We start from the raw sequence: 27750 nt of genomic DNA on the forward strand, positions 1-27750 counted from the left end.
TCGTCGCTGTGGTAAAACAATTTAGGCAAGGGGGATCCAGAAGACCTTCACATTGTCCCAGGTATTCGTAATCGAAACTCCTAAAACTGCTGACCTAGTTTCAGTAGACTAGAATCTAGACGCGGTTCCGATATCTGCATGTTGGAAAGTTCAAAATACTCGAAATAGAGAATGAATGATAATCACAAGCTCGATATAGATGTTCATTTCATAATGTGCTACCAGTTTACCATACAAAAAAATGTCGCATCTGCAGAGACTCAACACGAGGTTGAGATCTCTTAACTTAACAGCATGCCATTTAAAAATCGGTGGGTCTGGCGTCCTTCAAGAGTTCAGGTCGAAGATGGTATATCGGATCCATCTGCTCATAGTAGCCACAGGCGGGATCACTCATGTAATATCCCATGTACTCTTGAATATCACGGTCGTAAGTCCGCGCCACGTCCTGCGGCACGGCTAAGAATTGGTTCTCCTCTTGTCGCAGAAATCCACGCGTGATGAAAGTAGCGAAAGCCAGGCGATACTCGTCTTCGGTGACATTTGAACCTCCGCCGTGAAAGGCAGACGCCAACATAATGAAGCCATCGCCCTTCTCCATGTCGGCGAAAATACATTGATCAACGCGAGGTGGAGTAGTGCGATCAGTGCCCCTGTTTACTTGTCAGATGAACCGTGTCTAGCACGGTGGGGACGTCTCTTTGGAAGTTACCAAAGGTGGCTCCGGGGAATGAACTGGGTACCCCCGTTCTCCTTGGTAATTCTGCAACCAGCCACAAACAGTCCAACGGCCGACTCGCGATCCATGTCACGAGCATCATCCCATTTGTCGATCTCGGTATGATAGCGATGAGCGATATAGTCATCGCGGTGCAATGGCTGCGCCTTACCACCGGGACCAATTCTCATTGCTGTGCAGGAATGCACATAGGGCTTTGATACGGACTCTTTCTTTTCATCCCCCCACCAAAACCAGCTCCGCGTTGTCAGAAAATGCTCACAGACCTTGCGGAAAAGGGGGTTCATCAATTGCGTCTTAGTGTAAGTAGGGCTCCGTGCAATTAGTGAGGGAGCCCGTTGAGTTTGCGCTTACACATGATATTAGCCCCAAGCAATGTATGTGTATGCCGAGGTATCCCATTTCATGCTTACCTGGGAAGAATGTGCCGTCCCATTCCACATCGTTATCCAGGCGATCCTTTACCTCGTTGAATGCCTTATCGACATCTTCTTCCGGGATTAAATTCTTCACAAATACCCCGCCATCACGCTTGAGAAGGTACAGAATTTCCTCCAGCGGGGTATCCTTGGACACCTTCTGGACTTCGTCGCTGTACTTGGATGTATCAAAGGAGTCGGACATGTTCGATAATATGCAATTGGATTTATAACTTAGTACTACCTATACGAACGGTAACATGTATTACTCTGGTCCATGGAAGCGATAGGTAGGTATCTTATATCTTGGAGAAGAATCAGTTTCGTCACAAGATGGCTTCGTATATGTTGCTTGTCCCTTGTCTTTTGACATGCGTGGCAATTGCTTCCGGGGGCCCGTGTGGGGAAGCCGAGAAGTTGGAAATATTACCAAAAAGAGTAACTTATCCAGCCAGGTGGAAGGTGGTTGGGGCGCACGGGTCCTTAAAGAGCCCTGATAACGACCACGAGTTGGAGCGTCGGATCCATTCCCGATCTTTGTTGGTGCTCGCTAATACTATAGTCCCTGAACTTTACCCCAACCTCCAGAAACCACTGGTTGACGAAGGGGCTAGAGTGTGTTTTGGGGCGTGTTCGGGTTCAAGATCTAGGACCCCTCCCCGACCCCCGGGTTTAGCTAAGAATCGATTGCGGGGAAAGCCGGGAAGAGTGAATATGAGATCATCAAGATCGGGGCCTGAAAGCGCTTGAGGGGAATAAGCCTGCCGATCCAAGTCAGTGAGCTCGGGTGATTTACCCCGGGTTTTCCACCATTCAGAATCCACTTTTGGAGAGGGCTAAATCTTTATTGATTTTAAAACACCATGGATCCAAATCTTGCCTTCAACCTCACCCAAAATTTGCTCTCTGGGAATCCAAAATCCGGGTTGTTACATCAGGATGATTTTCTCCGACTGGGTGATGCAGCTCAGCGCTGCGGCCTTGTTTCTGGCGCTTCCCAAGTCCGTCGCGAGCACAAGCGATCTCTCGGTGCCTCCATGGGCCGGAAGTCCAGTGGCACCTAAGAACACTGGGAAAACCTGTACCGTGATACCTTTAGGAGACAAGCAAGATGACGTCCCACAAATCTTGGCTGCGTTCAAAGAATGCAACCATGGTGGCCGGATCGTCTTCCCCGAAGGCCATACGTATTGGATTGCACAGAAGCTCAACCCAGTCATCACGGATGTCACAGTGGACTGGAAAGGCACATGGCTCTTCTCCGATGATATAGAAAAGTGGCGTAATAACACCTATTGGATCGAATTCCAGAATCACTGGACCGCCTTTGCTCTAAGTGGGCAGCGAATCCATATCAATGGGCATGGCACTGGTGGAATCGATGGCTCGGGGAATTCGTGGTACAATGTCGAGAAGACTTTCACTCAACCTGGCCGACCGATGGCCTTCACTCCATGGAACGTGACTGATCTACATGTTGAGCACTGTAGGTGGCCCAAGGGAGTCCTTCCTCTGTACCGAGGAACAACCTATGATAATTTCTAACCATTCTGGATGCGCAGTTTCGATCATAGATTCTCCGCTGTGGGCACTCTTCATCATAAACGGGACTAATTCAGTGTTCGACGACATTGTCGTTAACTCGACCGCCGTCAATGCCCCCTGGGGCACGAATTGGGTTCAGAACACCGATGGCTTTGACACTATGGATTCGCGCAATATCTCCCTGACCAACTTTATATATCAAGGCAAGTGCATTTTGAGGCCATAATCAGGGCTTGGCGAAGCCGATATTAGAACTCACTAACCGTTCTTCTAGGTGGTGATGATGCCATTGCCATTAAGCCCCGATCGTATGGGATTTATATGCAGAACGTGAGTCGCTACCCTCATTGCAGGATCATAATGGATGAGTTGAAAAAAAAAAAAAAAAAAAAAAAAAAAAAAAAAAATCAAAAAAAAGAAAGAAATTAAAATAAAATAAAATAAAAGGAAAAGGAAAAGGGAGACACAGTTTCTGACATCAATTAAACGGGCTTTAGGTTACCATTCATGGTGGCAACGGGCCGGCTATTGGTAGTCTTGGCCAGTATCGCGAGGACAGTTCGGTGAAGGACATCATCATGCGCGATGTGCACATCCTGTCCTACAATGAGGACATGAAGAATGCTGCGTATGTAAAAACATGGGTGGGTGAGCTTGTACCGCAAGATCCCTCCAAGAATGGATGGTACGAGAGCGGTGGGAAGCCACGAGGAGGAGGATGGTAAGAACCCCCTTATTGTTGTCTCCTGGGCCGCAACCTGCATAGTTATTCCTCTAACCGTGTATTTTCTTTCTCCCAGGGGAAACGTCACTAATATTCGCTTCGAAAACTTTCATGTTGAGGGATCCTCGGCTGGTGCCAGCATCAACCAAAATAGTGGCGATAATGGTATGTGGCTTGATGTTTCTCTTTTCGCTCACCTGAAATAAACGATCATTTTTGCCAATATGCTAACTCTTCCTGCTGGGACTACTAGGCTCTTATGCAGGCACATCCAAGATGTTGGTTTCTGACGTGACTTTTGTGAACTTCACTGGCTATATCAGTAACTCAAAGAGCGGTTCAGTTTCCTGCTCAAAACGCTACCCATGCTATAACATCGCCTTCGAGGACTTTTCCCTCGCGCATGGCTCGAATGGGACCGCGACCAATGCGACTGGTAGCTGCTCCTACATTAAACCCGGTGGCGTTATAGGACTAAATGGATGTGGTAATTAGGATCTATCGGGTTTTTAAAGGTTTGGCCTGGTTACTGATAGCCGTTCTCAGATATAGAGCAATTCAATGGAAGGTGACTGTATTTCTATTTTGCAATTAGCCCTTAGACCCCTCCCTAGCAAAGAAAGGGAGGTTCATAGACAGTACACATTGTGGTACATGGGTTAATTGAGCAATAGATACACTGCTTCGATATTAGCCAATGACACCTAAGCACCTGATAAAAGTGGGGATCGCGGTATGGGCGCTCACTCAGCCTAACCACGACATGCATCATTCTCAAACTGCAAACTAACAATGTCTTGTCCGCAGAGATGGCAAAATCTCATCACTCTAACACTCAGAAAGTCGATTCGCCTGTCGAAAACGCACTTTCAAGGCTTGATGCCGTTTTTTGAATCTCAGTCTTATCGGAACTACCAGAGTTTTCGTCCTTTGCAAGGGAGATCGAAGCAGATGAGCAGCATATCACAACCACGCGTGTTTTCAAATCACGCGTCTAGAGAGCTAGATTCTTCTGGAAATGTTGAAGAGGAAACGCTGCCTCACTATATTGCGGAGAGGTACTATCCAGTGCGCATTGGAGAGATATTTCAGTCTCGTTACCAGGTCCTTACGAAACTAGGGTATGGATCAGCCTCAACTATATGGTTCTGTCGCGATCTTTGGTAGGTTTTCAATGCCTATTTATACACTGTGCTACTAATGTTGAATAGGGAACATCGTTACTTAGTGCTGAAAGTCCATGTCAGGAGCAAGAGGAAACTACCCGAAATTGCTGTTGTTGAACATCTCCGAGTAAACAAGGATGACCACCCTGGGCAGAGATTCGTCCGACTCATCAGCGATTCATTTGAAGCAACTGGACCTCATGGCACTCATACTTGCCTCCTCTACCCCCCTGCAGGCCTTGACATGAGCGACTGCATGCAGTGTCTTCCCGGGGAAACACTGACTGTTCCACTTGTCAGAGCCATGGTCCGAAATATTCTTCTTGCTCTAGATTATCTCCATCAAGCAAACATCATCCATACAGGTACGTTCAGAGATCTCCTTTTTCATGTTACTCAAGGCAAACAGAATTATAGATATCCATCCGAATAACATCTTGGCGGGAGTGGAGGATGTATCTGTTCTAACTATTTTGGAGCGGGATGAGCTGTCTTCGCCATCCCCTCGGAAACAAGATGGAGACCGCATCATCTATCTCTCTCGTCCTATGTTTCTGACCGACGGAGAACCGCTGCTCTCAGATTTAGGAGAAGCGCGCTTGGGCCAGAGCCACAAGGGAACCATTATGCCTTCGTTATACAGGGCACCGGAAGTAATACTTGGCCTTGACTGGAACAACAAAGTCGATATATGGGGCTTTGGTCAAACCGTGATTCAACCTATCCCTGCAATCAGACGTTTCGCTAATTTTTTTTTTTTTTAAATCAGATATGGACGATATTCCAAGGTTCACACGTATTTCGGAGCGAGAACATGGGAGAGCTTGACAAGATGCAACGATTTGCGGAAATGACATCTTGCCTTGGGTCCCCTCCCCAAGAATTCCGTAACCGAAGCCCGGAATGTGCAGATTACTGGGACGAAAATGGTAGGTGCCTGCATGATCGTCTTCCATTTAAGGCTTATAATGCCTAGTGCCGAGCTTATGTACTACAGGAAACTGGAGAGGCTCTGTTTCCATCCATGGCCAGTCGCTCGAGCTTCGTGAGAAGCAGCTCGACGGGGAAGAAAAGGAGCAATTCTTACGTTTAATGCGGAAAATGTTGGCTTGGCCGCCGGAAGAACGACCCTCGGCGGAGGAGTTGCTTTACGATGAGTGGATAAGGGGAAACGATTATTAATATTTCCTAACCCGAATTTTGAATACTAAAGATGTTGAATTTTCACTCAAGGGGATTTAGTAACTTAAGACAACTTTACACATTATTACAAAAGCCTACGCTATGTCAGCCACCATAACATTACATGCAACATATTGGATAGGCAAACCGCTACGAGCCGAACTGGCAGTGATCTCCCTTTGGGGCCAATTATTCCCGTCTCTATGCAATCAAACCAAAGTATGATCCAGATCACGTTCGCTGGTGCCATCATTGTGTGGGTAGCGAGGCATGGGTCCAACAAGCCAACGGCTCCTTGTGTAGAGCTTTCTGATTCTCATCCAATGCCATACCGAGGTGAAGGCTCGCACGTTAGAAAATGATTCTCGCATATCCAGTGAAGTAGGTTGGTCCTAGAAGCAGGGCAATTAAGGCTTCACATATTGTACTACTTTCCATTTGATTCTCAGTCTTAAATCTATTTCGAAAGAAACCTTTACCTGGTTAATAATTATCAATTGCGGGTGTTATTATAGTCTCTTATAGGAAGTTAGTGCGCTTTATTTATTCTATTACTCCAAGTCTCTTTCCTATTGTTGTTGTTTATATTGGTCTAGATGTTGGCTTGTGTGTCGATATTTTTATTTTTCAGGTGCAATTGTGTCAACGCCATTACTACTACTGGTGATATGGACTCAGTATTACCTCCCAAAATACTCTCTCAGAGTATATTATCAAACATCAATATCCAATAAGATGTATAATTAACGGTCTCCAATAGCAACTATCAGCGATGAATTAAGGCATCAATATTATGGCGCCTAATATATCTGGCATTAAAGAGGATCAATATATTCTTCCGGTTCCGGGCGTTTGAATGCAGCACATATTTGGTTTGTCTATCACGTCGAAATGTGCACTCTCAGCACCAATTTGGTTCAATATCTAAGCTAAAACTCCATAACTCTTCCCTATGCGAAGCAAGCACATATTGATCGATTACCATGGCTGGTAGTTCCAAAAAGAAGGTCTCGAGTGCTTGTCAAAGATGTAGACGCCAGAAACTAAAGGTAAGCCTCCCCCTGATAACAGTCGATTTGCGTTGAGTGACGCGCTAGTATAGTGTGATACAACCCGCCCATGCACGTTGTGTAGAAGGGCGGCCGTTGACTGCCAACCGGTGACTCCTGCCCGGTGGAGGGTTTATCAACAAGATCAACCCCCGGAATCGGAGCCGGCTACCAAACGGATCTGTATGGTTGAACCTGTGGAGTTTATATCACCAGCGCGTAGTGATTTCCATCCTCGGTCTCTTACGGTTTGTCCAAGTACTGTGGGCCGGGAAGACACACGGGGGACAGTTGATCAACGGCCAGTGTCGGGCAACCATCAAACCTGGAATTCTAGCTCCACGATGGCCCTAGTGGATGGGGTATTCCCGCAATCGCTCTTGTTGGGCTGTGATGGTGGCTGACCCTTCCATAGGCATTCCATCTTCACAACGCACCTGCTCCTGGTTCGGCCGCAACAAATGCTATTCCTGGAGCCGGGCTCGGTGACCTTGTGTCCGACGCGTCAGGGGAAGAAACTCCGACGAGGAATCCCAATAATGGCCGTGCCTCACCAGCAACAAGCCGCCTGCCTCCAATGATCAGATCCTTGGCCTATTCCTCTCAATCAGCTGTAGCAGAGCTGGTATCCCTTTTACCTGACTACCAAGCAGCAGCTCTGCTCGTAGATACCTATTTTGACCGAGTGCACTGGTTCATGCTCATTTTTCACCAAGATGACTTCCGGCGACGATGGCCGAAACTTTACAGACTACCAATCTCGCGGACCTCGAATTCTTCCCAAAATTTAGGATTCATTAGCACGTTTCTAATGGTCATCGCTATTGGTCTTCAGTACATCGGGGAGCATCGGCGGCAGCTCTTGGCCACGTATGGCATTGACCCAGATAAACTCAAAGAACGAATTTTCTCTGTCGTGAGAACACGGCTACTGGACATAGTTTCTGTCGGCTCCCTAGAGGTCGTAGAGATGTGTGTGTTGCTCGGAACCTACTACTTGTACCACGGTGCACCTCGACTGGCATGGCCGGTATGCGGCTGTGGGCTGCGCATCGCTCAGGCCCTTGGCCTTCATCGCAAAAGGTCCTCGAGCCCCCAACAGTCATCATCGAAGAGTACTGCTGCGCGAAAGCAAAATGAAGCGAAAAAGCGAGGGTGGTGGGCCATCTATGAAATTGAAACATTTTGTTCGATGGCATACGGTTACCCTCTGAGTATCAAAGACTCTGACTGCGATGTTGAGCCGCTGGACCCGACATTCAACTCGCCGGTTGGACAATCACCATCTTCCTTTGAAGAGCCACTCACGGGTGAGGCGACTCTGCTGTCATATAAATATTTTATGTCGAAATTATCTGTTATTACCAAGGATGCATTATCTGAATTGTATAACGTCCGTCTTGATTCCCCTGAAGGCTCACGGTTACATCATTCAACCTTGGACCCGCTCCACGTTATCAACAAGGTACGCACAATTGATACGAAGCTACGACATTGGCTTGCAGAGGTTCCCTCCAGACTACGCTGGGACAATATGGCTGCAGCAGATGTTAGCTACTCGTCACCACAAGCAGTGGATCGGGATATTGGTGCATCGGGGCCTGTTTTCGAGAATCATATTTATCAGCTTCAGGCACTAACCCTCAAACTTGCTTACGAAAATGCTAAGATCCTGGTTCATCGTCCGTTGCTATCATATAAGGTCGTTTCCCAGTCATCTAACTCCGAACCCAGGGACTACACAGAGTCAACTCCAAACACCATGAGCCCTTTTCGGTCTTCACTGCAGACTTGCCGAGCTGCAGCTATGAGCATGGCCGAAATTGCTTCGAATCCAATTGTTGATCTCATATCGGAAACCTATGCCGCGGCCTTCGTCAGTATCCACACGTTCACGGCGGGTGTAACTCTAGGGATCCTCAGCAGTATCGACCCCCTGGGGCCACAATCTCGCGATACAAAGATTGGGATGCATCGTCTCATGGGTATTCAGGAGAAGCTCAAGGATCGCTCAGTCCTTGCTGCACAGGGTCTCGAGATTCTTCAGCGCCTAGCGAGGCTCGTGATGGAGAAGGAACTGAGTGTGATGCTTGATGTGTCCAAGCCTATAGAGCTGTCGGAGCCCAGAGAGACCGAAGATAACAATTCAGCCAGTGGATGGATCGAGCATCCTCAACCTATAGAAAAAATCGACTCTCCATCAGATTCTCCGGTTTCTGCAGCAGATATTCAGCCATCTGGCGACACAGCGTGCCCCGTTCCTCTCCAACAATCGGAGATTCCAACAGCTGATTCTACGTACCCGTTCAACATGGCTAACGAGAACGCCCTGCAATACATGGAAGATCCAGCTTTATCCGAGGCCATCTATGATTTTGATCAAGGTATGAAAACAAAGGTTTTTTCTTGACTGCTGCCACTAATGCTTCGTTCAATAGCCCTGTCTATGTACGCCCCTCGACTATCAGTGGATCCCGAAGAGTCATATAATGCATCTCTTATCCGTCCCCCTACTGATGAAGGCTTCCCAATGTTGGAGCAAACATGGATCTGGGGTTTGGAGAATAATCCACCTTTATGACCACATCAATATCTAACCGGATAGTTCAACAAATTCACATTACCTTGAGTACCTTAAATTAACAAAACATTATTTGGCAACGAACCCCCTTAAGTGGCTATAGTATCCGCTCAGATTATCTCGAAACAGGACATCATTGGGCTTAGTATCTACATGACTTAGGGGCCAGTCTGGCGTGAAAAAGCCTGGAATCTTGATTCGTCTGATTCGTGTTATTTTTAACATACAAGAAAGCTCAAGCGGTTATTCACATTTATCAATGGACAGGAACTCAATACGCGCCTGTGCTATCCTCGGCCATTGGCTTGAAGGAAACTTCCACCAGCTCGTTGCCAATTCCACGCTTTTTCGCTTCCTCCAAAATTGCCACGGTCGCTGTGGCGCCAATTCGAGTCACACCCAAGCTCATGACATGCAGTAAATCGTCCAATGTTCTCACACCCCCAGCTGCCTTAATCTGGACATCCTTCCCCGATTTCTCCCTCATGAGCTTGAGATCCTTGACCGTCGCTCCACGATAGTTGTATGATCCATCCTTCTGCTTGACAAAGCCATACCCGGTGGAGGTCTTAACGAAGGCGACTTTCAATTCCGTGCAGATCTCACACAGTCTAGTGATATGCTGAGATTGGAGATAATCATTTTCAAAGATAACCTTGAGAATGGCACCATTAGCCACAACCGCTTCGTTGATCTGACGGATCTCTTCCTTCACATAGTCCCAATCGCCGCCAAGGACTTTTCCCACGTTGACGACCATGTCAATCTCGTTGCCACCTGCCTTGGCTGCTGCTGTCGCCTCGATCACTTTGATTTCCGTTGTGCTGTTGCCATGGGGGAACCCGATCACCGGACAAACGAGGACGTCGCTGCCGGCGAGCTCTTTCTTGGCGAGTGGGATGAGGTATGGCTTCACGCAGGCGGTTGCAACGTTGCTCGCACGGGCGATTTGCAGACCAGCAACAATGTCTTCGTCGGTCATGGTCGGGTGCAGGAGGGAGTGGTCGATCATTTTTGCGAGTTGGTGGAGGGTCACGGTGATCGTGTTGGAAGACATCTTGAGAGATTATCCAATGGTTGTTATCCCGTAGTAGTAAATAAACTATAGAATTATAATCTGAAACTGATAAACTATCTATTCATGCGGCTGCTAATTGACCTTCTTATATTGCATGGATGATAGGGCTCCACCAGAGACTTTTTGTCCTTCATCCGGAAGGGTTACTGTTTTCGGTAATTCATTCCACCGGAATAAATTGCCCGGAGGAAATGCCGTTCGTTCGATTTGCAGCACAAAAGTGCCACCCAAGTGGAAAAAACAAAATAAAATAAAATAAAATACATGAAGTATGCTTTAAAATTGCATCGGTTCTTGGGTTTATTTCTCATTCGAATTTTACGCCTCGCACAGTCGTGAGCCTATGATTATCACGAAATCTGCAAGGTTTCATTACGTGTGGGCTATGGGTAAAGTACATCCAGAGGGCAGTAGTCTTCCAGTTAACCTATAGCTGTGAATGGGATACTATGCCGCTCAGAGCTAGATTATGGGACAAGCAAAACATTCAATGTATGCACAATTGATCTCAATTCGGTCAATTTCCCAGGCAACGCCAGTTCTACTCGACGCAAAGTGAAGCTTCTACATCTACCCTGAGAATGCGAGGTTTCTTTGACTACTCATAAGTTCCATTTCCTGGCCAGCTCAAGACCCTCCGCGAGTGCAACAACCCGAGTCTCGATGGCGAAGCCCTCTTTCTCGAGCCTCTTGATATCTAAAAAGAGTGACTTCATAGGGAGCGTGAAGACCTCGATAAACTCTTCCTCCTCTAACTCTGGGCTTGGGTTCTGATTCTCCGGCAAAGACAGGTCCACATTCACATAAGCGAGTTTGAAGTTGTTATTGCAGAACCCGGGAGCTATCAGGGCGTCAGTTCTTCTGCGGCCTAGTTACAGATTACATAGTGAGAGGAGATACGCCAGGTGAAGTACTCACAATTGAACAGAGTTCTGCTTATTCTTTCCACCTCACCCACAAAACCAGTTTCCTCCTTGAGCTCCCGCACCGCGCATTGCTCTGCGGTCTCTCCGGGGTCAATTAGGCCTCCGGGGATCTCAATGACCACCTTGTCCAGAGCAGGTCGGTACTGTTTTAATAAGACCAGTTCCGGACCCGTTGGCTTGTTCAAAGTGGCCACGATACTGACTCCGTCGAAGTCACTGTCCGCCGGTCGAGTCTGTGCGACTGAATCAGCTACTTCGCTCCATCAAAGCTTTGAACACATGGCAAAGGAGGAACTTTACCTGCATCTCGGCAGATTCCCAGGTTCTCTGCACCCCATTAGGATCGCGATAGATTGTCTTGACTAATCTCTTCCATTCGGCTTCTTTGGTGTCCTATGCCTGATTGTTAGATGGCACTCGCCTCATTAGTCAGGATGTAATACGTACCAAGGTGCGTCGTGAGAGAATCACGGGTTTTTGGTATTCAAAGTCCGGCATTTTGCTTGATGCTGCCAATGCTGTCATGCAGAATGCTATTTTTGTTGGATTTGCGATGACCCCGCGAGCGCCGTGGGAAAAAAGTGGGGCCGTGGGGAGGACTTGTTGCTGGTTTACTCAATTAATTTACTGACACTGTGCTAGATATTGAATTTTTGTATACAGCTGAATTTTTTTTCTCTCTCCATTAGATAGTCATATACATACTAGGCTATGGCGTCTAGAGCATGTAGTGCATTTTTAATATACAACCAGTATTCCTCAGACCATGCTGAGTGATCACCAGTGCATAGTCTTGCTGTACAACCACGCCACAGATATATTACTCTTTCTGTTTCACTTCACCCTGCTTTTTGTCTTCTGTGTCTGCCTTCTGCTTCTCCATACGCCGGTCTATAGAAGCCACCAGAAATGCGAGAACAGTCAAGAAGCTTACAATACCACCGAGGAACAGTCGAGGAAATTGCCATTGACTGTACGGGTCCTGAATTCCACAGAACACCATCGGTGGCCCGAATGCTGCGCCGGCGTAGCGCAAGGAGGCTATACAGTCAGCCGATGCCGGGCTTCGATGTTTGCATTGAGAAGATATATTGAGCTTACCAGCACTCGTAGAAGATGAATTTGTCCGTGTTGCTCTAACGAGAAAGAACGCGGAGAACACTAGGGAGAATATGAACAGCCCTGAGCTGATATTAATATCCTCACTCTCAGTGACAGCCATCAATACATACACGAATTAAACACCCCGGCGGTGGAGTTGTACCACTGTTCCCTAATATCCTCTTGAACTGTTCGATATAGAAAATGCCCCATGTCTTTTCCAAAAACCCGTTCGAAGGTCCCAGTGGATGCATGGCGCAGGTCGTTTGGTCGACCTAATTGCCAGCGACTAGCTACTTCTTTGGCAAAGTCTGCAGTTGTGTCATGCTTGAAGAGGAGAATGTCAGAGATGTAGTCTCTAACCGCATTGGGCCCAGCAGAGGCTGGAGGAAATGTCATCGTCGCTGTGACTTGTCTGATTATCGTGAAAAATGAACACGCGTGTTGAAAGAGATTGGGGCTAAAATCCCAGGTACGTAACAAAAACCCAGTGCCTGAGTGCCATCAGGCCACCAGGCAACAACAACGATCACCAGGCACCGACACATGTGACGGCATGGTATCCATGACGTCATCGAGATATATAATCCTCTTTTCAACTCCCCCACTGTGTTCTCAACCTATACTAAGACAAGTCCTCAATTATTCCTCTAGATTATCAATTGACCTTAAAACTTCAAGAGCTAGTTCATACAGCATGCCTCAATCATTCGCTACCTTTCGCAATCGCCGCAGCGACGAATTGGCTCGCCTAGCCGATGAACACCTTCAGCAGGACTTGCGACAGGAAGACCGCGATACTTTGAAGTCGGCTGCTTCAAAAGTCTCCTTTTGGACTGGGATTGGTTCCGCAGTAGGAATTGGTATGGGTCTCTATGTCGCCTTCAGACTGCGCAGCTCGCGCAAGGCTTTCTTCGATGTTTTTCGCGCGCAGGAGAGACCTACACAAGTGGTCTTCGCCGATGGTCGGACAGGTATGTGATCATGTAGCTATTGTTGATATTCATACAAATAGACTAATAAGGATGCGAGCAGAATCTATCCCGGATATTACCCCCTTGCTGAAGCCAACCACGCTTGGTGATTTCGCAACATATTTCTTTGCTTCTGCTGGTGGACTCTTTTTGGGTGGAGAGCTAGGTAAGACCTAACCACAACCTTTAGGATGACTATGGTGCAACATATATTCACAGGGCGCTAACTAAACTCGTTGTAGGCTTCTTGGGAGGAGCAGCTAGTGGCAGTCGCACCATCACTGCCGACCCGGAGCAGAAGAAGAGGATTGAGACCGCTTTCCGGCGATTCCGGGCCGATGTACTGCGCAAAGAAGCCGACGCGTTGGATCGCGGAGTGAGCGTTGAGGATAAGATGTTTTGATATCGGTGTTTGATGTGGTGGTAATGGTGTTGCATGGTTCGGCGTATACCTAATCTGTCTATCTCGAAGTGCTTAGCACTTCGTATGGTATTGTATAAAAACGTCCATGGCGTAATGCCAGAATTCTCCAATTTTTCCAGATTTCCCAATTATAATGGCATGAAAAGTGCGTCATTGGAATGGGTAGACCCACTCAAGCGCACAGCTCCGAGTCAACCGGAAGAATTTCGGGCTGTTTCCGAGAGAGCCCACTTCCGAGCGCATAACAAATCTTAACGTTATATCGCACATAGCCCTCTCTCTATCATTTATTTGATCCGTAATATCGAGTGTTTGCTGTCATAACTCTACTACCATGTCTGATCTACCATTTTCCTGCGCTCTCGTCACCGGCGGAGGGGGTGGCCTAGGCAAGGCCATTGCCGTATACCTCCTAAGCAAAGGCAAAAAGGTCATCATCGCCGGCCGTACGGAGAGTACACTACGAGAGTCAGCTAAAGAGATCGGAGCAACTGACTATTTCACCCTGGATACGGGCGTGGTCTCACAAATCCCATCCTTCATCACGACCGTCACGGCAAAATACCCCGACCTCGACTGCCTAATCAACAACGCCGGCGTCCAGCGCCCACTAGAGGTCCTCAAAGACGACCCAACCGACTTCCTAGCAAAAGCAGACCAAGAAATCGATATTAACATCCGTGGACCAATGCACCTTACCCTCGGTCTTCTGGAACATTTCAAAACCAAACCGAACGGGGCTACGATTATGAATGTTTCTTCTATTCTAGGCTTTGTGCCCTTTTCCGTTATCAATACTGTATATAATGGGACCAAGGCATGGCTGCATTTCTGGAGCATGACGCTTCGTACGCAACTTGCGCGTGGGGGGTATGAGCGAATCAAGGTCATTGAGATTGCGCCGCCTTCGGTGGGAACGGACTTGCATCGGGATCGGGAGGATCCGGATGATAATAAGAAGCATAAGAATCCTAATGCACTTTCTGTGGAGGAGTTTATGGAGTTCTTCACCTCTGCTTTGGAACGTGGGGATAGTATGATTGCTCCTGGGATGAGTCAGGATGTTGTGGATAAGTGGTATGCGGAATTTGGGTCGATGTATGATACGTTGACGAGGGAGAAGAAATAATCAGAATAAGAGTCTTCTGCGGGACTAGGCACAATCTTTGATACTAGACTAGGCGCATCGCCTACATCGCTAGACACATATAGTAATCAAGGCTCCAACTGGTTGTCAGAATCAACAATCAATCAATCCTCCATCTGCAAGTATGGGCGACCCCGGTTACGAATGGAGGTGGTTGTAGGTGCTAATAACTTTTCTATAAAGGACGGAGAGCGGTCATTTCAATTGAAGCAGGTGTCAATCAAAACAATGAAGCTGTCACAGAGAGAGTTTGTATATAATATTAGACTTAATCGCAGCTTATACAACTTTCAGGTTTTGTATTCTACTTTAGCTTGTTTGTAAAGCTCCTTGGTGCTCGATTAGGTTACCTTGAGGAAGATGTATCCCTACTTTAATATATATATTTTACCTTTGCTTGTTCTTCTTTTAAGATTAGTAGAGACCGAATTCCATGCTTTGGGTCGAGTGGGCTTCTCGGACTGAAGACGCCAATGGGCATTCATGGCGATGATTATATATAAATGGTGAACATACACAAACACCAACTTATGGAGCACTAACAACACAGCCCTATTGAATTGGGAATAAAGGAAGGAAGGGGACTAAAGGAACTAAAAAAAAGATAGAGATTGATTCAATGAACATAGAGCTTTACACTTCTGCTCAGGAAATACGCCGAAAAAAAAAAAACGTAGATAACATTGGGAAGCTGCTCATAAGCATAAAGGTTGATAATATTAATTATTGAACCCGTTCTTCAACAATTGGTCCCATAACTCAGTTGGTTAGAGTGCTGAGCTAATAACTCAGAAGTCGAGAGTTCGAGCCTCCCTGGGACCACTTCTTTTTGTTTTTGCTTGGTTGGCTTCCTTTGCCGAGGCAATTGTCCCCATTACTCTGAATTCGGTATTGATAACTTTTGTGCTCTCTCTGTTTATGCCATTTTAGATGTTAAATTTACCTACTACCCTAATTAAGATTATCTCCTGTTCTCCTATATGCCAAAACCCCAACCGGAGAATGACGACCATAGCCCTCATTAGCCGCCCTACACATTTGTGCAGTCCAATTGTCTCATGCTGATCTTGATATTTAACCTTTACGTATGGGGAATAGACCACTTCTTGTCCCGCGTCAAATTGCCTGGCGGAGCTGATCCTTGCCTTTTTGCAACGATACGGGCGCAATCAGAGTGCCATCAGGATTTAGGGCTTACCTCCTGCTATCTCCGTACATCCTGAACCTACACCTCATTCACTCTACCGTAAGATGAAGAAAAAATAGTGTTGCACTAAAATAGCTTGGTTCAATGAGAACGTCTGATACGCGCATTTCCATGAGGCCTGCTCAGCCCCCCAATCCGGCCCCCATTCCTACAATCTTGAGTGATGCGCATCACGACTATTTCTCCCTCAAGCACCCCTGCCATGTCCCTGTCATTATTTTGCACAATCTACCTTTCTCACAGTGTCCCTAAGTCAATATCTCTTAGTGTACAAAATGACCAAGAGCATCAGCGACAGCTTCAAAGACCGTCGGACCATCTATGCCCTGACGAACGAATCGACTATCTCCGATGATCGACTAGAGGAATTGCTTACCGACGTTGTCCTGCACACTCCAAGTCCCTTCAACAGTCAGACATCGCGGCTGGTCGTGCTCCTGAAGGATGAGCACCAGAAACTGTGGGATATAGCATATGAAGTTGCCAGCTCAACCGTTCCCCTAGAAGTGTTTGACAAAGTCTACAAGCCACGGATCGCCATGTTTCGTGCGGGATATGGGACTGTGAGTATTACCTCTATTCTAGCGGAATAAATTGTAGGATGTCAACTCACTTTCAACAGGTGCTGTTCTACGAGGATCCTGCACCCATCCGGCCTCTAGAAGAAAAGTGGCCTATGCTGAAAGACAAGCTTCCCCAGTGTATGTCTTTACACTCATTCTTGAACGCTCCTGTGAACTAATCTTTCCTAGGGTCTGAACATGCCAATGCCATGCACCAATATGCCCGTGAGTTAAAGTCTAACAAGGCCTTGAGTACATTGCTGAACAATTCTTAGTTTGGACGCTTCTGGAAGCAGAAGGGCTCGGATGTAGTCTCCAGCATTATAACCCAATGTTTGATGATCGCATCGCCGAGCAATGGAAGGTTCCTGCGGATTGGAGTCTCAAGGCGCAGTTGGTCTTCGGAAAGCCGATCGGTGGCCCTCGCGAAAAGACTTCTGAGCCTGTAAACCAGAGGCTGTTTGTGCATGGGAAGTAAAGATACATGACTTGATTGGGTTGCGTTCTAGAGCTACAATATTGCCATCGTGGTTAGCTTGGTTAAAGTTGAAAAATATCTCTCCAAATAAGTGTCTGCTCCCATAAGAGATCAAATCTCTAGCTTTCTGTTCCAACGACAGAATTGTCGGTCAGACGCAAATTGTATGTAGTTTGATGTACAGTCGGATTGAAGCGGAATCCATCCGGGCTTCCGGTGCCAAGCGACGATCAACGGGCCAATGCATAGGACCTACAGGGGAGAAGGCCAATGGCATGAAGAACAAATACGTCGATCGTTCCCTTAATGTGGGCATTTTGTTTCGAATCCCATGCGCATAGCCTGACGGCTGCCTATAAGTTTCCTCCGTCCTGCCCTCTTCACTTGAAGCGCTCTCCTACGCACTCCAGCTGGATGTATCACGCGACCGATCATAACCCTCATTAACCCCAATGTATCGTCATTTTTGGCCACTGCAAATCACCATCATAAAGAACAGTCTATATTATCATACCCAGGAGACGAACTAAGAGTAATGTCATATTAGCGTATTTTCCGACCGTGCCATATGAGAATTCAAGCTTCCTCGCGGGTGTCACGAATAATGTCAGGTTGACCTCATATAGGTAATAGATGATGCCTGCTGCAATGGTCTGCTTGACTATGCTAGACTGCCCAAGGACGACATCAATTGCTTATAATATGTTCGGCTTTATCGTTTTCGATGCGTTGCCACCATGCTTACTGAGCCGAGTACAAGAGAGGCAGGGTTAATGCGATCGAGGCGACTTGCAGGTTCGAAGCCAGTTATCCCTTCAAGGTGCAGTTGATGAAGATCGGCAAGGGCGTATCCGATTCACCTAGGGGTGATGAAGAGCTTCCGACGAATTCTTGTGGATTTCATGTTGCCAACGGCAGATGATAATAGGACAAGACAACAAGCAATGCATCACACACCTACTACTGTCAGTGATGGTGTGCGAGAAGTGCAGAGCAGCGGGATGTCATACTACAGCGGTTACGGACAGCTTAGCAAGTACGCATGCCGTGTTATTGCGCTAAGGCCTGGTCTAACTCTGCCACTAAGGAATGAAGGAAAGCGGAAGGCCGCCGCAGCGAAGCAACCGAAGGATCATACCGCAGAATCGAAACTCACAAGTAGACGAGCACGGACCAGACAGACTATCTGTGGTGGAACAACCCCTACTACGTATTACTGAGGCAACGGCAAGAATATCCACTATGTCTGTCGCCATCCGAACCGTTCCCAAAACGTGAGCCGCGGTATCTTCTCCAGTCCAAGAACACCATCCTCTCCAGACTTCAGTTCATTCACTTGTCATTACGTCCAAGGGCGAGTCATACAGCCATCTTTAACCAAGACAAGGTTGTTATACGACGGTTGCATGAGCATGTTGCAGAGGCTAGACCGATCGGATTTCTTAGCCGTGATCTTAATTTGTCGCGGAAAACACATTCTGTTCCCCAGTCGAGTATCGTCGTGGCTAAGGCAAGAGATCAATGAGCCCATGGGTGGGTGGAAGGAAACGATTGTTCTTGACGTTCTTGGATACGAAAAGTCAGTTCAGAATATCCGGAACTCCACTAATCATACCGCACAATCGAACGACACCCGCACTGATGTCTCAGCCACACTTGCCATTTCTCGAAAATAGTGTCTTCATGGAATGAGTGAAGTCATTGATCATGTGGATAGTATTCTTGAGCTCTCATTATAGATGTTGGTGCTTCCAAACTATCATGCTAGACCACCTACAAGGGGCTGCAAAGGGTGATCGAGATTGCAGTGTCGAAGATCTTGCTTGCATGCTACGTCCCGACTAGGGGCATTTTTTGCGCTAGTAAGGGAGACCGTCGAATGCTGAGCTCCATCCTCCATGACGTCTAATCTGCCAGTCTCTGTCGGCTCTTCGCGATGGCCTCAGATTTGGATTGGCGGCAGTGCGCCACATTCGCTTAGCGGCTGTTGACGAGCAAACCATGGATCACCTTGAAGACCCTGATATGTTGAGGGTCGGTACAATGTCCTATTTTTACACCACCTTCTGAGACCTTTAGCGGTACGGCCGAATAGGAAGCCTGAGATGTTCATGCACAGCCAATGACGCGATCTACAGAACTGACAGCTCGCAGCTGTGCGGCGTTCGGGAAAATTCTCCTCGACGTCGGCAAAGAGCCGAAGTGGAGTCGCCACAGGGTCTAATGCTACGCTTGTGGATCCGAAAATCAATAGTCCCTAAAACGGTTCTTCTATAGGGCCAAGGGGTCTGAGGCCTCCGGACCTCCGGTGTTGCCGGTCAATGGGGTGACTGCTATAGAATTTTCTTTTCTCTTTTGGGGAAGTGCGGGTGTGCTGCTATTACGTACAAGTCGTGTGGGAGCATATCGTGACCGACTTATATAAAGACGAGGCGATCTGCCTTTTCTTCATGGTCTTTCTAGATCTATACGTCTTGCACTCTAGCGTTAGCTTACCACCAATACCAAGCACTACGGTCGTTTCTTCTCACTCGATTCTAGCCTTCGTTTAGCAGCCCTTCGCCTTCGCATCTTCTTTTAGGTAGCTGATCTATTCAGTCCAAGGCACCATGCGTTCTTCTGTACTCTTGCTGTCTACCCTCGCCGGCTCTGCCCTCGCGTTGCCGGGAGTTTTCCCTCGCGGTTTTAATACAACTTCTCCCTCTCACAGCGCCACCCACTCTCATACCCTTCTTCCCACCGGCGGTGGCGGCGGAGAGAAGCCCACGGAGACAGGAAAGGGTGGTGAGTCTCAGACTACCACCGCTCCTGGAGGCTCTGGCTCTGTTCCCGGAACTACTGTGACTTCAACCATCACCGACACCATTACCAAGACGACCTTCAAGCCCTGTTCCACCCCAGTCCACACCGAAGGTGGCACTACCTACTATAGCTCCTGGGTGACTGCTTCTACCTATGAGACTACCACCTGCTACACCACCACCACTGTCTTGACTTCCACCCCTACTGCCGCTCCCACTGCCCCTGCCGAGACCACTGTCGCCCCTGCTCCCAGTGGTGGTCATGGCTCCGAGACCTGTCCTCCTGCCTCCACCGTGACCGTGTATGTCACTGTCGGCAACGGGGGCTCTGGTGCTACCAACACCGTTGCTCCCGGTGGCCAGGGCGGACACCACTGCGAGCGCTGCGAGACCATTACTTATACCAACACTCAGGGCTACACTACTACCATCGTGATCCCTCCCATCGCAGAGCCCACTGGCACTGAGACCGAGAAGACCACAACCACCGAGGTCCCCTCCACCACTGAGACCAACAAGCCCACGGGCACTGGATCCCACCCCACCCACACCAAGCCGACAGGGACTGGCAATGGACCCGCTCCCACTGAGACTAAGACCTGGCACGGTGGTGCCCACAGTGGTGTCCGCAACTAAGCCGACACAGTATTTGACATTCTCCTTCAGACGATGATAAAGACGTGTTATGTTTCTATACCTCGTGCGTAACAGGGATGAGGTTTTCACGGTCCTTGATGATACCTTGCATATACTGATTTTACATGCTGTTATGTATTTAATTATAGCCATTCCTTAATGTTTAGTCACTCCTTAATATGATAGACCTCAGCAGAGAAGACAGTAAAAATCATGAGTGTATGCTATCCGCGAGACTTTATATTAGCCTTGATACAAATATCCAAACATGAAGCTCTAGCAGCTAGCACGCTCTGAAGATCTGGGGAATATAAGTATTCCTCTAAATGTAAGCTTACTAGAATTGACCCAGCTTGCATACAACTGCATCGAGTCCAGATGATTAGACTCCTGTTGTCTATGAACCACCTTCATCTGACAAAGCGAGCTCAACTTCGATGTTAAGCACTCGATGCAGTGTCATTGTCAATTGCTGTAAGCGCTTTGAAATTAACAGTAGTGCCTTTCCCGTCCTTATCTTTATCCGGGTCTTATTGAAACACGAAATGTGAAGGACGGCTGAATCCAAGCCCCGGGATACTGTGGACAATCCTACGATCGGAGACAGCTAATAATAACGCTATAACCCAGCGACAGCTCGACCGAGCATTGTATATACTTGAAACCCCCAATTTCTGAGCAATTGGCAGTATAGATAAGATTCGCGTCGACGAAGCTTAGTGTTGTTTACGGTCGCCGAAGAATGTCGATCAACTTGAAGATCGTTCCAGGATTATCTCGCTAGACGACTGACGGCGCTGTTTAAATGTCTTTAGTGCTATCTATAGAAGAGGTCAGAGCCACCGTTTCGGATCGCGATATTCGTAATTCTCGCCTCGTTGACTCCTACCTTTTCCAGCTATGCTTCATGAACCAGGACTATAATATCCGATTGCTAGGTTTGAAAGCGGACTATAACAACATGCAAGATTCAGGGGAAAGACGATCCTAATAGCCCGTTTCATAACACAGGGATGCCTGGTCTTGCATTACGCGTCACTTTGTTTTTGGAACTAGGCAACACTGCCTGCTTGTTGGCGATCCCTTGCGAAGGGGTTGGTTCACGTTCGCACTTTGTCGGCCTGGCGTACGACGAAATATCAAGCTCGAGATCGCAGATTGAGGTTCTTGAAACCCACGCGAAAATCAGATAGTAAAAAGGACGCAACGGGTTTCGAATAAGTAGCATCGCTCGGCAGAGAGACTCGGATGATACTCGGAGATATCTCGGTAGCATCTCCATCTCCCCAGAGTCGATTATCTGGATTGCATGCAGTATCCGCGAAGTATTCGGCGATCGGAAAACGGTGGCTTGTCTCTGCCGCGCACCGAGGCAGCGGGCTGAGCTGATCTGTCCGAGCACCGTGGCCCCCATGCTGGACTAGGACTAGGAGGCCATATCTATCTATATGGTCGTGGATCTTTGAAACCGCACAGATCCACCGTCCCACTAGAATGTTTCTATTTCTAGCCGGGGATCTTAACCACTGTTCTCCGTTAGTTCTTTTCGTCTATGAGTCTATGACACGTTGATAACGGCACTTTTCCTATAGCCGAAGCCGAATATTTGCTGCTTCGGTTTAGAATCGGTCGCAACCTTTGCTGTTTTTATTCGTATCGTCCTATAGGTCCAAGTACTTCCGTGCTCTTGGATAGGCGGGTTTCGCCGTCACGTTCAGTTTTCACGATATTGTGCCCTCCGGTCTTTCTCTTGGGTCTGAAGGAAGAGCCGAGAGTCCAAGCAGTGGAGTCAACGTTAAGGATGCTCTGCTCTTTTAGACAGTAGACCAGCAAACATTCGATTATTCCTTGAGATAAAAATGCACAGCCTACTATTAGGCAACCCGTGCTAGGCTCGCACTGACTGCCCGTGAACAGGAAAAAAGACCAACGATCCATCCTCGGTTCCCCACATCACACACCGAAAGAGTAGTTGTGCAGAGGGAGAAGGCTCGAAGAAGGTTGTGTTAGTAATAGACAACACGAGAAATAGAGCCATAGCCACAGTTGCTTATTTTCTTTCCCCTCACGCAGGTCTGGGCTCGGAAGGATTCCATGTGGAGCAGTGGGCCTATACGATGCCCTTCGGTTGGACTCATGGACTTCAGCCGCATCCTGGGATCGTGTTGTCCTGGGAGCGTATTCTGTATGGTACAACATAGCACACTAAAAAACATAGAGCCTCGCGACGGTGAGATGCCCAACATCGCGGTGTTGCTCGGACCATGCCACGTCGCACGGCTGACTGCAGGCACTATCGCCAAGGACATGAGGGGAACAACTTCAGATACGAAGATGGTGGGCATTTTTGCCAGCGCGGAATACTACGGAAAAGGATAGTGTAGTTTAGTTTGCTTTTGGTTTGGCCTCCTCGCTCTTTTCTTGTATTTGTTGTCTACCCACTTGGCGTCCATCCAATGAGGCCCCAAGCGGTGGAGTTATACACATGAGATAACCACTCAGGCGATCACCTCGGGTGATCATACTAGGGAGGAGCTATATCTCTATGGGTGTGGGGAAATGAGCCTATCTGAAGTTGCTATGGCGTCGTTCAGCATGGGTCAGCATTGGCATCTTGGTATTTATGAGTCGAAGACTTCCATGGACCGCAGTGGGGTTATTATGCGGAGCGGGAAAAGTGAAAATTAGGTGCATAATGAGAGATATAATGTAATTGTAATGAGGAGTTGGCCCCACTGTTGCTATAGCGAGTGTCAATATTGCGACATTTACAGATCATAGCAAAGCAGAGACTGTCGGAAGTGACTTGTGCTCCTTTTCTATCAATTTTCTAGGCCTTACACCAGCAAGTCAACTGCCGTTGAATTAATATCGCCCACTGCCGATGGCTGCTGTGGCGGCCGAAGATCGCCCAGCCAAGTGTGGGGGAGATGATGCGATCGACGTTACTAGACGCGAGGAGATTTTCGATAGTTAACTCGGAATGGGTAAAAGTCGGTGAAAGGCAATCTTCAAGGCAAATTGATATACCCAATAATACGGGAGATCCTGGTCTTTGGATTTTTTACCTGTCCACTGCCCAACTGCAACCCCTGGAATCGGACATTTATTGCATTGTATCCTTGCATCTGCCAGCATGTAAGACTCAGGGGGAAAACTTTCAGGGCTGCGGGAATCACGGGAAATTTCCCTTGGTTTTCCAACCAAAGGTAGGCAGATGACTACGTCATTTGGAAATACTAGACCAACACCCTTGCCCATAACGAGCCCTAGTACATACTTTATCATGTGTTAGTATTTCCCTTAGTAACTTCTTTCTTTCTGGGTGGCGTCTTTAGCGTGTGCTAGCACGCCATCCCAGTGACTTGTCACAGTCGGCTCCTTGGACTATGAGATGTATTGCATACCACACCCCATCGCTGAAGCGAAAATATCTCGGCATCAGTGCTGCTGCCCGATGATTGCTGTGCCTTGTGAGAAGAAAATGACCCGCTTTTTGGCTCAGTGCTGTGAGCGGCTGCGGGGATTCTCCTGCAAGGGAAGTTGAAGTTTAAGCTAAACCATTAGCATGAATCCTAATACGGAAGTACACACTGCAGGAAAACACAGCCTGACTCGGGGCTAACAGTCCGCAATCTTTCACAATTGGCTGCTAGTTTGGATTCAACAACAGTCACTCGCGAAAAAACTTTAGTGCCATCTGCAGTGCACGGCGCCTTGTGACCTGTACAACCGAATACTGCAGAACCCTCTCTCGGTCGTGATGTCAGGACAAGAAGGGGAATCCAGGGAGCTACAGGGGTGCATACATAAACCCCCGGGAAACCCACTGAATCTGCTGCATGAATGAGCACACGCAGTCCATTTCCATTGTCTTTCACCATGCTCTCATTTCTGGCTGCCCTGTCCTTGCCCCTGGCGTTGGTTAACGCCTACGCCAACCCGGGCACCTGCAACGGCAACTGCTGGGCCCATGATCCTGGCCTCTGGAAACACGATGATGGCAGATATTTCCTGTTTTCCACCGGCAATGGCATCCATATCAGCTCTGCACCTTCCCTCCAAGGACCATGGACGGAAGTGGGCTATGCCTTGCCCGATGGTTCGTCCATCAACCACGACGGCAACAAGAACCTCTGGGTAAGTCTTGCTCTCCCTGTGTAAGGAGCTATGGCCAATGGCTAACACTGCGACAGGCCCCAGATGTGCATAAGGGAGATGATGGGAAGTACTACATGTACTATTCCGTCTCCACCCTAGGATCACAAAACTCCGTCATCGGTGTTGCCAGCTCCACAACAATGGAACCTGGCAGCTGGACCGACCATGGTAGCACTGGTCTAAGCTCCGATGGCTCCCAGGGGTACAACACCATTGACGCCAATTGGATCAAGATTGGAGACCAGCAAGTTCTCAACTTTGGATCTTATTGGCAGGGTCTGTACCAGATCGATCTGGCCGGCCCACTGAAGATTGGCACCGCAGCCCCGGTCAACATTGCCTACAATGCAACCGGCCAACATGCCATTGAGGCATCCTTCCTCTATCAGCAAAACGGCTTTTATTACCTATTCTTCTCCTCTGGCAAGGCTAATGGATACGATACCAGTTTCCCTGCCCAGGGAGAGGAGTACCGCATCAATGTTTGCCGTTCCTCGACGGGCCGAGGTGACTTTGTAAGTGGCTTCGGGTCTTTTGTTTTCTCTTCCACTCTCGTTGGTTCTAACTCGGATTGCTATAGGTCGATAAAAATGGAGTGTCCTGCCTCCAAAGTGGGGGTACTACTGTGCTCGCAAGCCACGATAATGTCTACGGCCCTGGTGGACAGTAAGTAATCTCCAACTGTTTGGATGACTTGTCACTCACATGTTCTAGGGGTGTCCTGGAAGATAACGGAGCAGTCCTATACTATCACTATGCGCCTCGGAATGGAGACTTGTCCGTTTCAAGCTATCAGTTTGGGTGGAATCGGTTGAACTGGGTCGACGGATGGCCCACCGTATAGACTTCTGCTTATATATATACCTTGACAGGCGATTGGCATACTGATACCATTTAATGTTATTATTTAATAATATTTGCGGGTTACTTTCTCTTGATATCTTACTCTCTCTTCCCTGCGGGGAGAGGAGACTCTGGATGGCGCTGCCAAGACGTAGCGAATAAATCAGTCACACCAACAGCACAGCCGTGGATGGTCGACGACAACACGTACATTGCGGATAGAAAGACTCACATTCTGGAGTTCAACGATCCATGGGACAGTCTCGATGCTTCCAAGAATTCGATGTTTTCCCGCATCTTTTACGAGAGCGTAAGTTAGGGTCCCGATCGATCGCTCAGACAAAGAAAAACGAAGGTTCCCCGCTTTTGGAGAGAAAACGTGGCCTGAGAAACCCTCACCACAACATCATGTCTTTTCGCGTTCCCACCTCACAACTACGATGGCCGACTATGAAGACACGATTGAAGTCGACTGGGGGTTGCCAACTCCCGACTTGACGGACGATACTTCATCTGAGGCTAGTACGTCCCTACGATCTACGGTGCTCGAATACGAATACCGCCACGGTCGGCGTTATCACAGCACCCACGCCGGAAACTACCATTTCCCCAACGATGAAGTCGAACAGGAACGACTGGACATGGTCCACCATATTTACTACCGACTGTTGCACAATCGATTATTCTTAGCTCCGATCGATCTGGCGGGAAAGCGGATCCTCGATATTGGCACTGGGACCGGGGTGTGGGCCATGCACTTGGGCGATGAATACCCGACTGCCGAAGCTATCGTCGGTAACGATATCAGCCCCATCCAGCCCCAGTGGGTGCCGCCGAACGTGAAATTCTACATTGACGATGTCGAGAGGGATTGGGTGGAGGGACAAAAATATGATCTTATCCACTGTCGCTACATGGCGGGTTCCATCAAGGACTGGCCGCGGTTGATTAGGCAGTGCTTTCGGCATCTGAAACCGGGGGGTTATCTGGAGCTGCAGGAATCGATCAATACATTGTACTCGGAGGATGACAGCTTACCGCCCGATTGCGACACGGTGAAGATGATGGATGCGCTCAAGGAGGGGTGCCTGCGGATTGGGCAAACCATGGATCCGGCTCCGCATATGCATGATTGGGTGGTAGATGCTGGCTTCACTATCATTGATGAACGGAAGTTTAAGCTCCCGCTGGGGAATTGGCCAAAGGACAAGCGGTTGAAGGAATGTGGCAGCTTCAACCGTGTGAATTTTGTTGAGGGCGTGGACGCCTTTACAGCCTCCATCCTGCCGGATATTTTAGGCTGGCGCAAGGAAGAGGTGACGGTGCTTAATGCTGCAGTTCGGAGGGAGGTCATGGCAAACACCATGCATGCGCTCTTTGACTTCCTAGTAATTGTTGCGCAGAAGCCCATGTAGCGACTGATTATGTCTATTCGCCTGAGTGTGTGGAGTCAATGTTTAAGCGGCAGCAATGCTGGCTTGGCCAGTCTAGTCCAGTGGTAGGGGCTTCCAGGAGTTCGACGGGAGTCCATTACCTGCAAAGATCTTTCATCCTTCTCAAGCAGTAGATGCATCACTTCGCTTATGCACGCAGACTTGGCAAGGCAGTTCAGAGTTGCCTCGCCAGATATTGATGGAGATCTTGCATGCAAACCGAAAACTGCAGTGGATTTGGCAAACTGTTCGGAAATTAAGGTCCCAGGGGCACAGTTCGAGCTTCGACAAGGCAGATTTTTCACATCTCATGGCGAGTTAGTTCGCGTGCTCTGATGCTCCATGATGAGCGGTCGATACGATGAATCAGGATCCCAGACTATGCCCGATTCGGCGGTATCGAGCGCTGGAACCTTGGGAAACACGCTATTCCAGATTGGGACAGACACTGCCCTCATCAGTTTTCCCGAAGTATCCATTCAGCGTCCAGCCATCCATCTTTTACTTTCCATGTCAGTGTTGCTCCCCACTTCCGGTTCAGAAGCCGAGTAAGGATCGACAGACAGCTGGATA

The 27750-nt window shown here is 48.2% G+C and overlaps 14 protein-coding genes and 1 non-coding gene across 15 annotated transcripts; 11 read left to right on the top strand and 4 right to left on the bottom strand.

The window, feature by feature from the left end:
- Positions 1-301: 301 nt before the first annotated feature.
- AO090138000068 (phytanoyl-CoA dioxygenase family protein) lies at positions 302-1363 on the bottom strand (the record flags this gene model as incomplete). Its single annotated transcript, XM_023238561.1, has 3 exons — positions 302-653; positions 713-1088; positions 1153-1363. 3 exons carry the CDS (start codon positions 1361-1363, stop codon positions 302-304), a joined length of 939 nt encoding a protein of 312 aa, XP_023093238.1.
- Positions 1364-2097: 734 nt separating this feature from the next.
- AO090138000067 (uncharacterized protein) lies at positions 2098-2929 on the top strand (the record flags this gene model as incomplete). The annotated part of the gene is made up of 2 exons (XM_023238562.1): positions 2098-2644; positions 2778-2929. 2 exons carry the CDS (start codon positions 2098-2100, stop codon positions 2927-2929), a joined length of 699 nt encoding a protein of 232 aa, XP_023093237.1.
- A 352-nt stretch (positions 2930-3281) lies between these two features.
- On the top strand, positions 3282-3922 carry AO090138000066 (uncharacterized protein; the record flags this gene model as incomplete). Its single annotated transcript, XM_001825529.3, has 3 exons — positions 3282-3424; positions 3504-3592; positions 3681-3922. The coding sequence occupies 3 exons, from the start codon at positions 3282-3284 to the stop codon at positions 3920-3922; spliced, it is 474 nt and encodes a 157-aa protein (XP_001825581.3).
- A 1060-nt stretch (positions 3923-4982) lies between these two features.
- AO090138000065 (uncharacterized protein) lies at positions 4983-5775 on the top strand (the record flags this gene model as incomplete). The annotated part of the gene is made up of 3 exons (XM_001825527.3): positions 4983-5303; positions 5363-5522; positions 5591-5775. 3 exons carry the CDS (start codon positions 4983-4985, stop codon positions 5773-5775), a joined length of 666 nt encoding a protein of 221 aa, XP_001825579.3.
- A 1393-nt stretch (positions 5776-7168) lies between these two features.
- AO090138000063 (transcription factor domain-containing protein) lies at positions 7169-9567 on the top strand (the record flags this gene model as incomplete). Its single annotated transcript, XM_023238564.1, has 4 exons — positions 7169-7186; positions 7240-9208; positions 9263-9379; positions 9509-9567. 4 exons carry the CDS (start codon positions 7169-7171, stop codon positions 9565-9567), a joined length of 2163 nt encoding a protein of 720 aa, XP_023093236.1.
- A 109-nt stretch (positions 9568-9676) lies between these two features.
- AO090138000062 (2-deoxyribose-5-phosphate aldolase) lies at positions 9677-10462 on the bottom strand (the record flags this gene model as incomplete). Its single annotated transcript, XM_001825525.3, has 1 exon — positions 9677-10462. The coding sequence occupies one exon, from the start codon at positions 10460-10462 to the stop codon at positions 9677-9679; it is 786 nt and encodes a 261-aa protein (XP_001825577.1).
- A 623-nt stretch (positions 10463-11085) lies between these two features.
- On the bottom strand, positions 11086-11907 carry AO090138000061 (uncharacterized protein; the record flags this gene model as incomplete). Its single annotated transcript, XM_001825524.1, has 4 exons — positions 11086-11324; positions 11402-11642; positions 11710-11802; positions 11857-11907. The coding sequence occupies 4 exons, from the start codon at positions 11905-11907 to the stop codon at positions 11086-11088; spliced, it is 624 nt and encodes a 207-aa protein (XP_001825576.1).
- Positions 11908-12229: 322 nt separating this feature from the next.
- AO090138000060 (uncharacterized protein) lies at positions 12230-12909 on the bottom strand (the record flags this gene model as incomplete). Its single annotated transcript, XM_001825523.1, has 3 exons — positions 12230-12450; positions 12511-12591; positions 12642-12909. 3 exons carry the CDS (start codon positions 12907-12909, stop codon positions 12230-12232), a joined length of 570 nt encoding a protein of 189 aa, XP_001825575.1.
- Positions 12910-13207: 298 nt separating this feature from the next.
- Positions 13208-13887, top strand: AO090138000059 (uncharacterized protein; the record flags this gene model as incomplete). Its single annotated transcript, XM_001825522.3, has 3 exons — positions 13208-13484; positions 13546-13650; positions 13727-13887. The coding sequence occupies 3 exons, from the start codon at positions 13208-13210 to the stop codon at positions 13885-13887; spliced, it is 543 nt and encodes a 180-aa protein (XP_001825574.1).
- Positions 13888-14242: 355 nt separating this feature from the next.
- AO090138000058 (uncharacterized protein) lies at positions 14243-15037 on the top strand (the record flags this gene model as incomplete). Its single annotated transcript, XM_001825521.1, has 1 exon — positions 14243-15037. The coding sequence occupies one exon, from the start codon at positions 14243-14245 to the stop codon at positions 15035-15037; it is 795 nt and encodes a 264-aa protein (XP_001825573.1).
- A 766-nt stretch (positions 15038-15803) lies between these two features.
- AO090138t00001 lies at positions 15804-15877 on the top strand. Its single transcript has one exon. It is a non-coding gene; the product is annotated as a tRNA-Ile (tRNA).
- A 660-nt stretch (positions 15878-16537) lies between these two features.
- Positions 16538-17303, top strand: AO090138000057 (uncharacterized protein; the record flags this gene model as incomplete). Its single annotated transcript, XM_001825520.1, has 4 exons — positions 16538-16825; positions 16885-16963; positions 17015-17050; positions 17101-17303. The coding sequence occupies 4 exons, from the start codon at positions 16538-16540 to the stop codon at positions 17301-17303; spliced, it is 606 nt and encodes a 201-aa protein (XP_001825572.1).
- A 2450-nt stretch (positions 17304-19753) lies between these two features.
- On the top strand, positions 19754-20740 carry AO090138000056 (uncharacterized protein; the record flags this gene model as incomplete). The annotated part of the gene is made up of 2 exons (XM_023238565.1): positions 19754-19849; positions 19889-20740. The coding sequence occupies 2 exons, from the start codon at positions 19754-19756 to the stop codon at positions 20738-20740; spliced, it is 948 nt and encodes a 315-aa protein (XP_023093235.1).
- Positions 20741-24622: 3882 nt separating this feature from the next.
- Positions 24623-25745, top strand: AO090138000055 (arabinan endo-1,5-alpha-L-arabinosidase; the record flags this gene model as incomplete). Its single annotated transcript, XM_001825518.3, has 4 exons — positions 24623-24880; positions 24937-25416; positions 25482-25567; positions 25616-25745. The coding sequence occupies 4 exons, from the start codon at positions 24623-24625 to the stop codon at positions 25743-25745; spliced, it is 954 nt and encodes a 317-aa protein (XP_001825570.1).
- Positions 25746-26184: 439 nt separating this feature from the next.
- On the top strand, positions 26185-27159 carry AO090138000053 (class I SAM-dependent methyltransferase; the record flags this gene model as incomplete). The annotated part of the gene is made up of 1 exon (XM_001825517.1): positions 26185-27159. The coding sequence occupies one exon, from the start codon at positions 26185-26187 to the stop codon at positions 27157-27159; it is 975 nt and encodes a 324-aa protein (XP_001825569.1).
- Between the last annotated feature and the right edge of the window lie 591 nt (positions 27160-27750).

The sequence above is a fragment of the Aspergillus oryzae genome, chromosome 6, assembly GCF_000184455.2.
Source record: "Aspergillus oryzae RIB40 DNA, chromosome 6".
NCBI lineage: Eukaryota > Fungi > Ascomycota > Eurotiomycetes > Eurotiales > Aspergillaceae > Aspergillus > Aspergillus oryzae.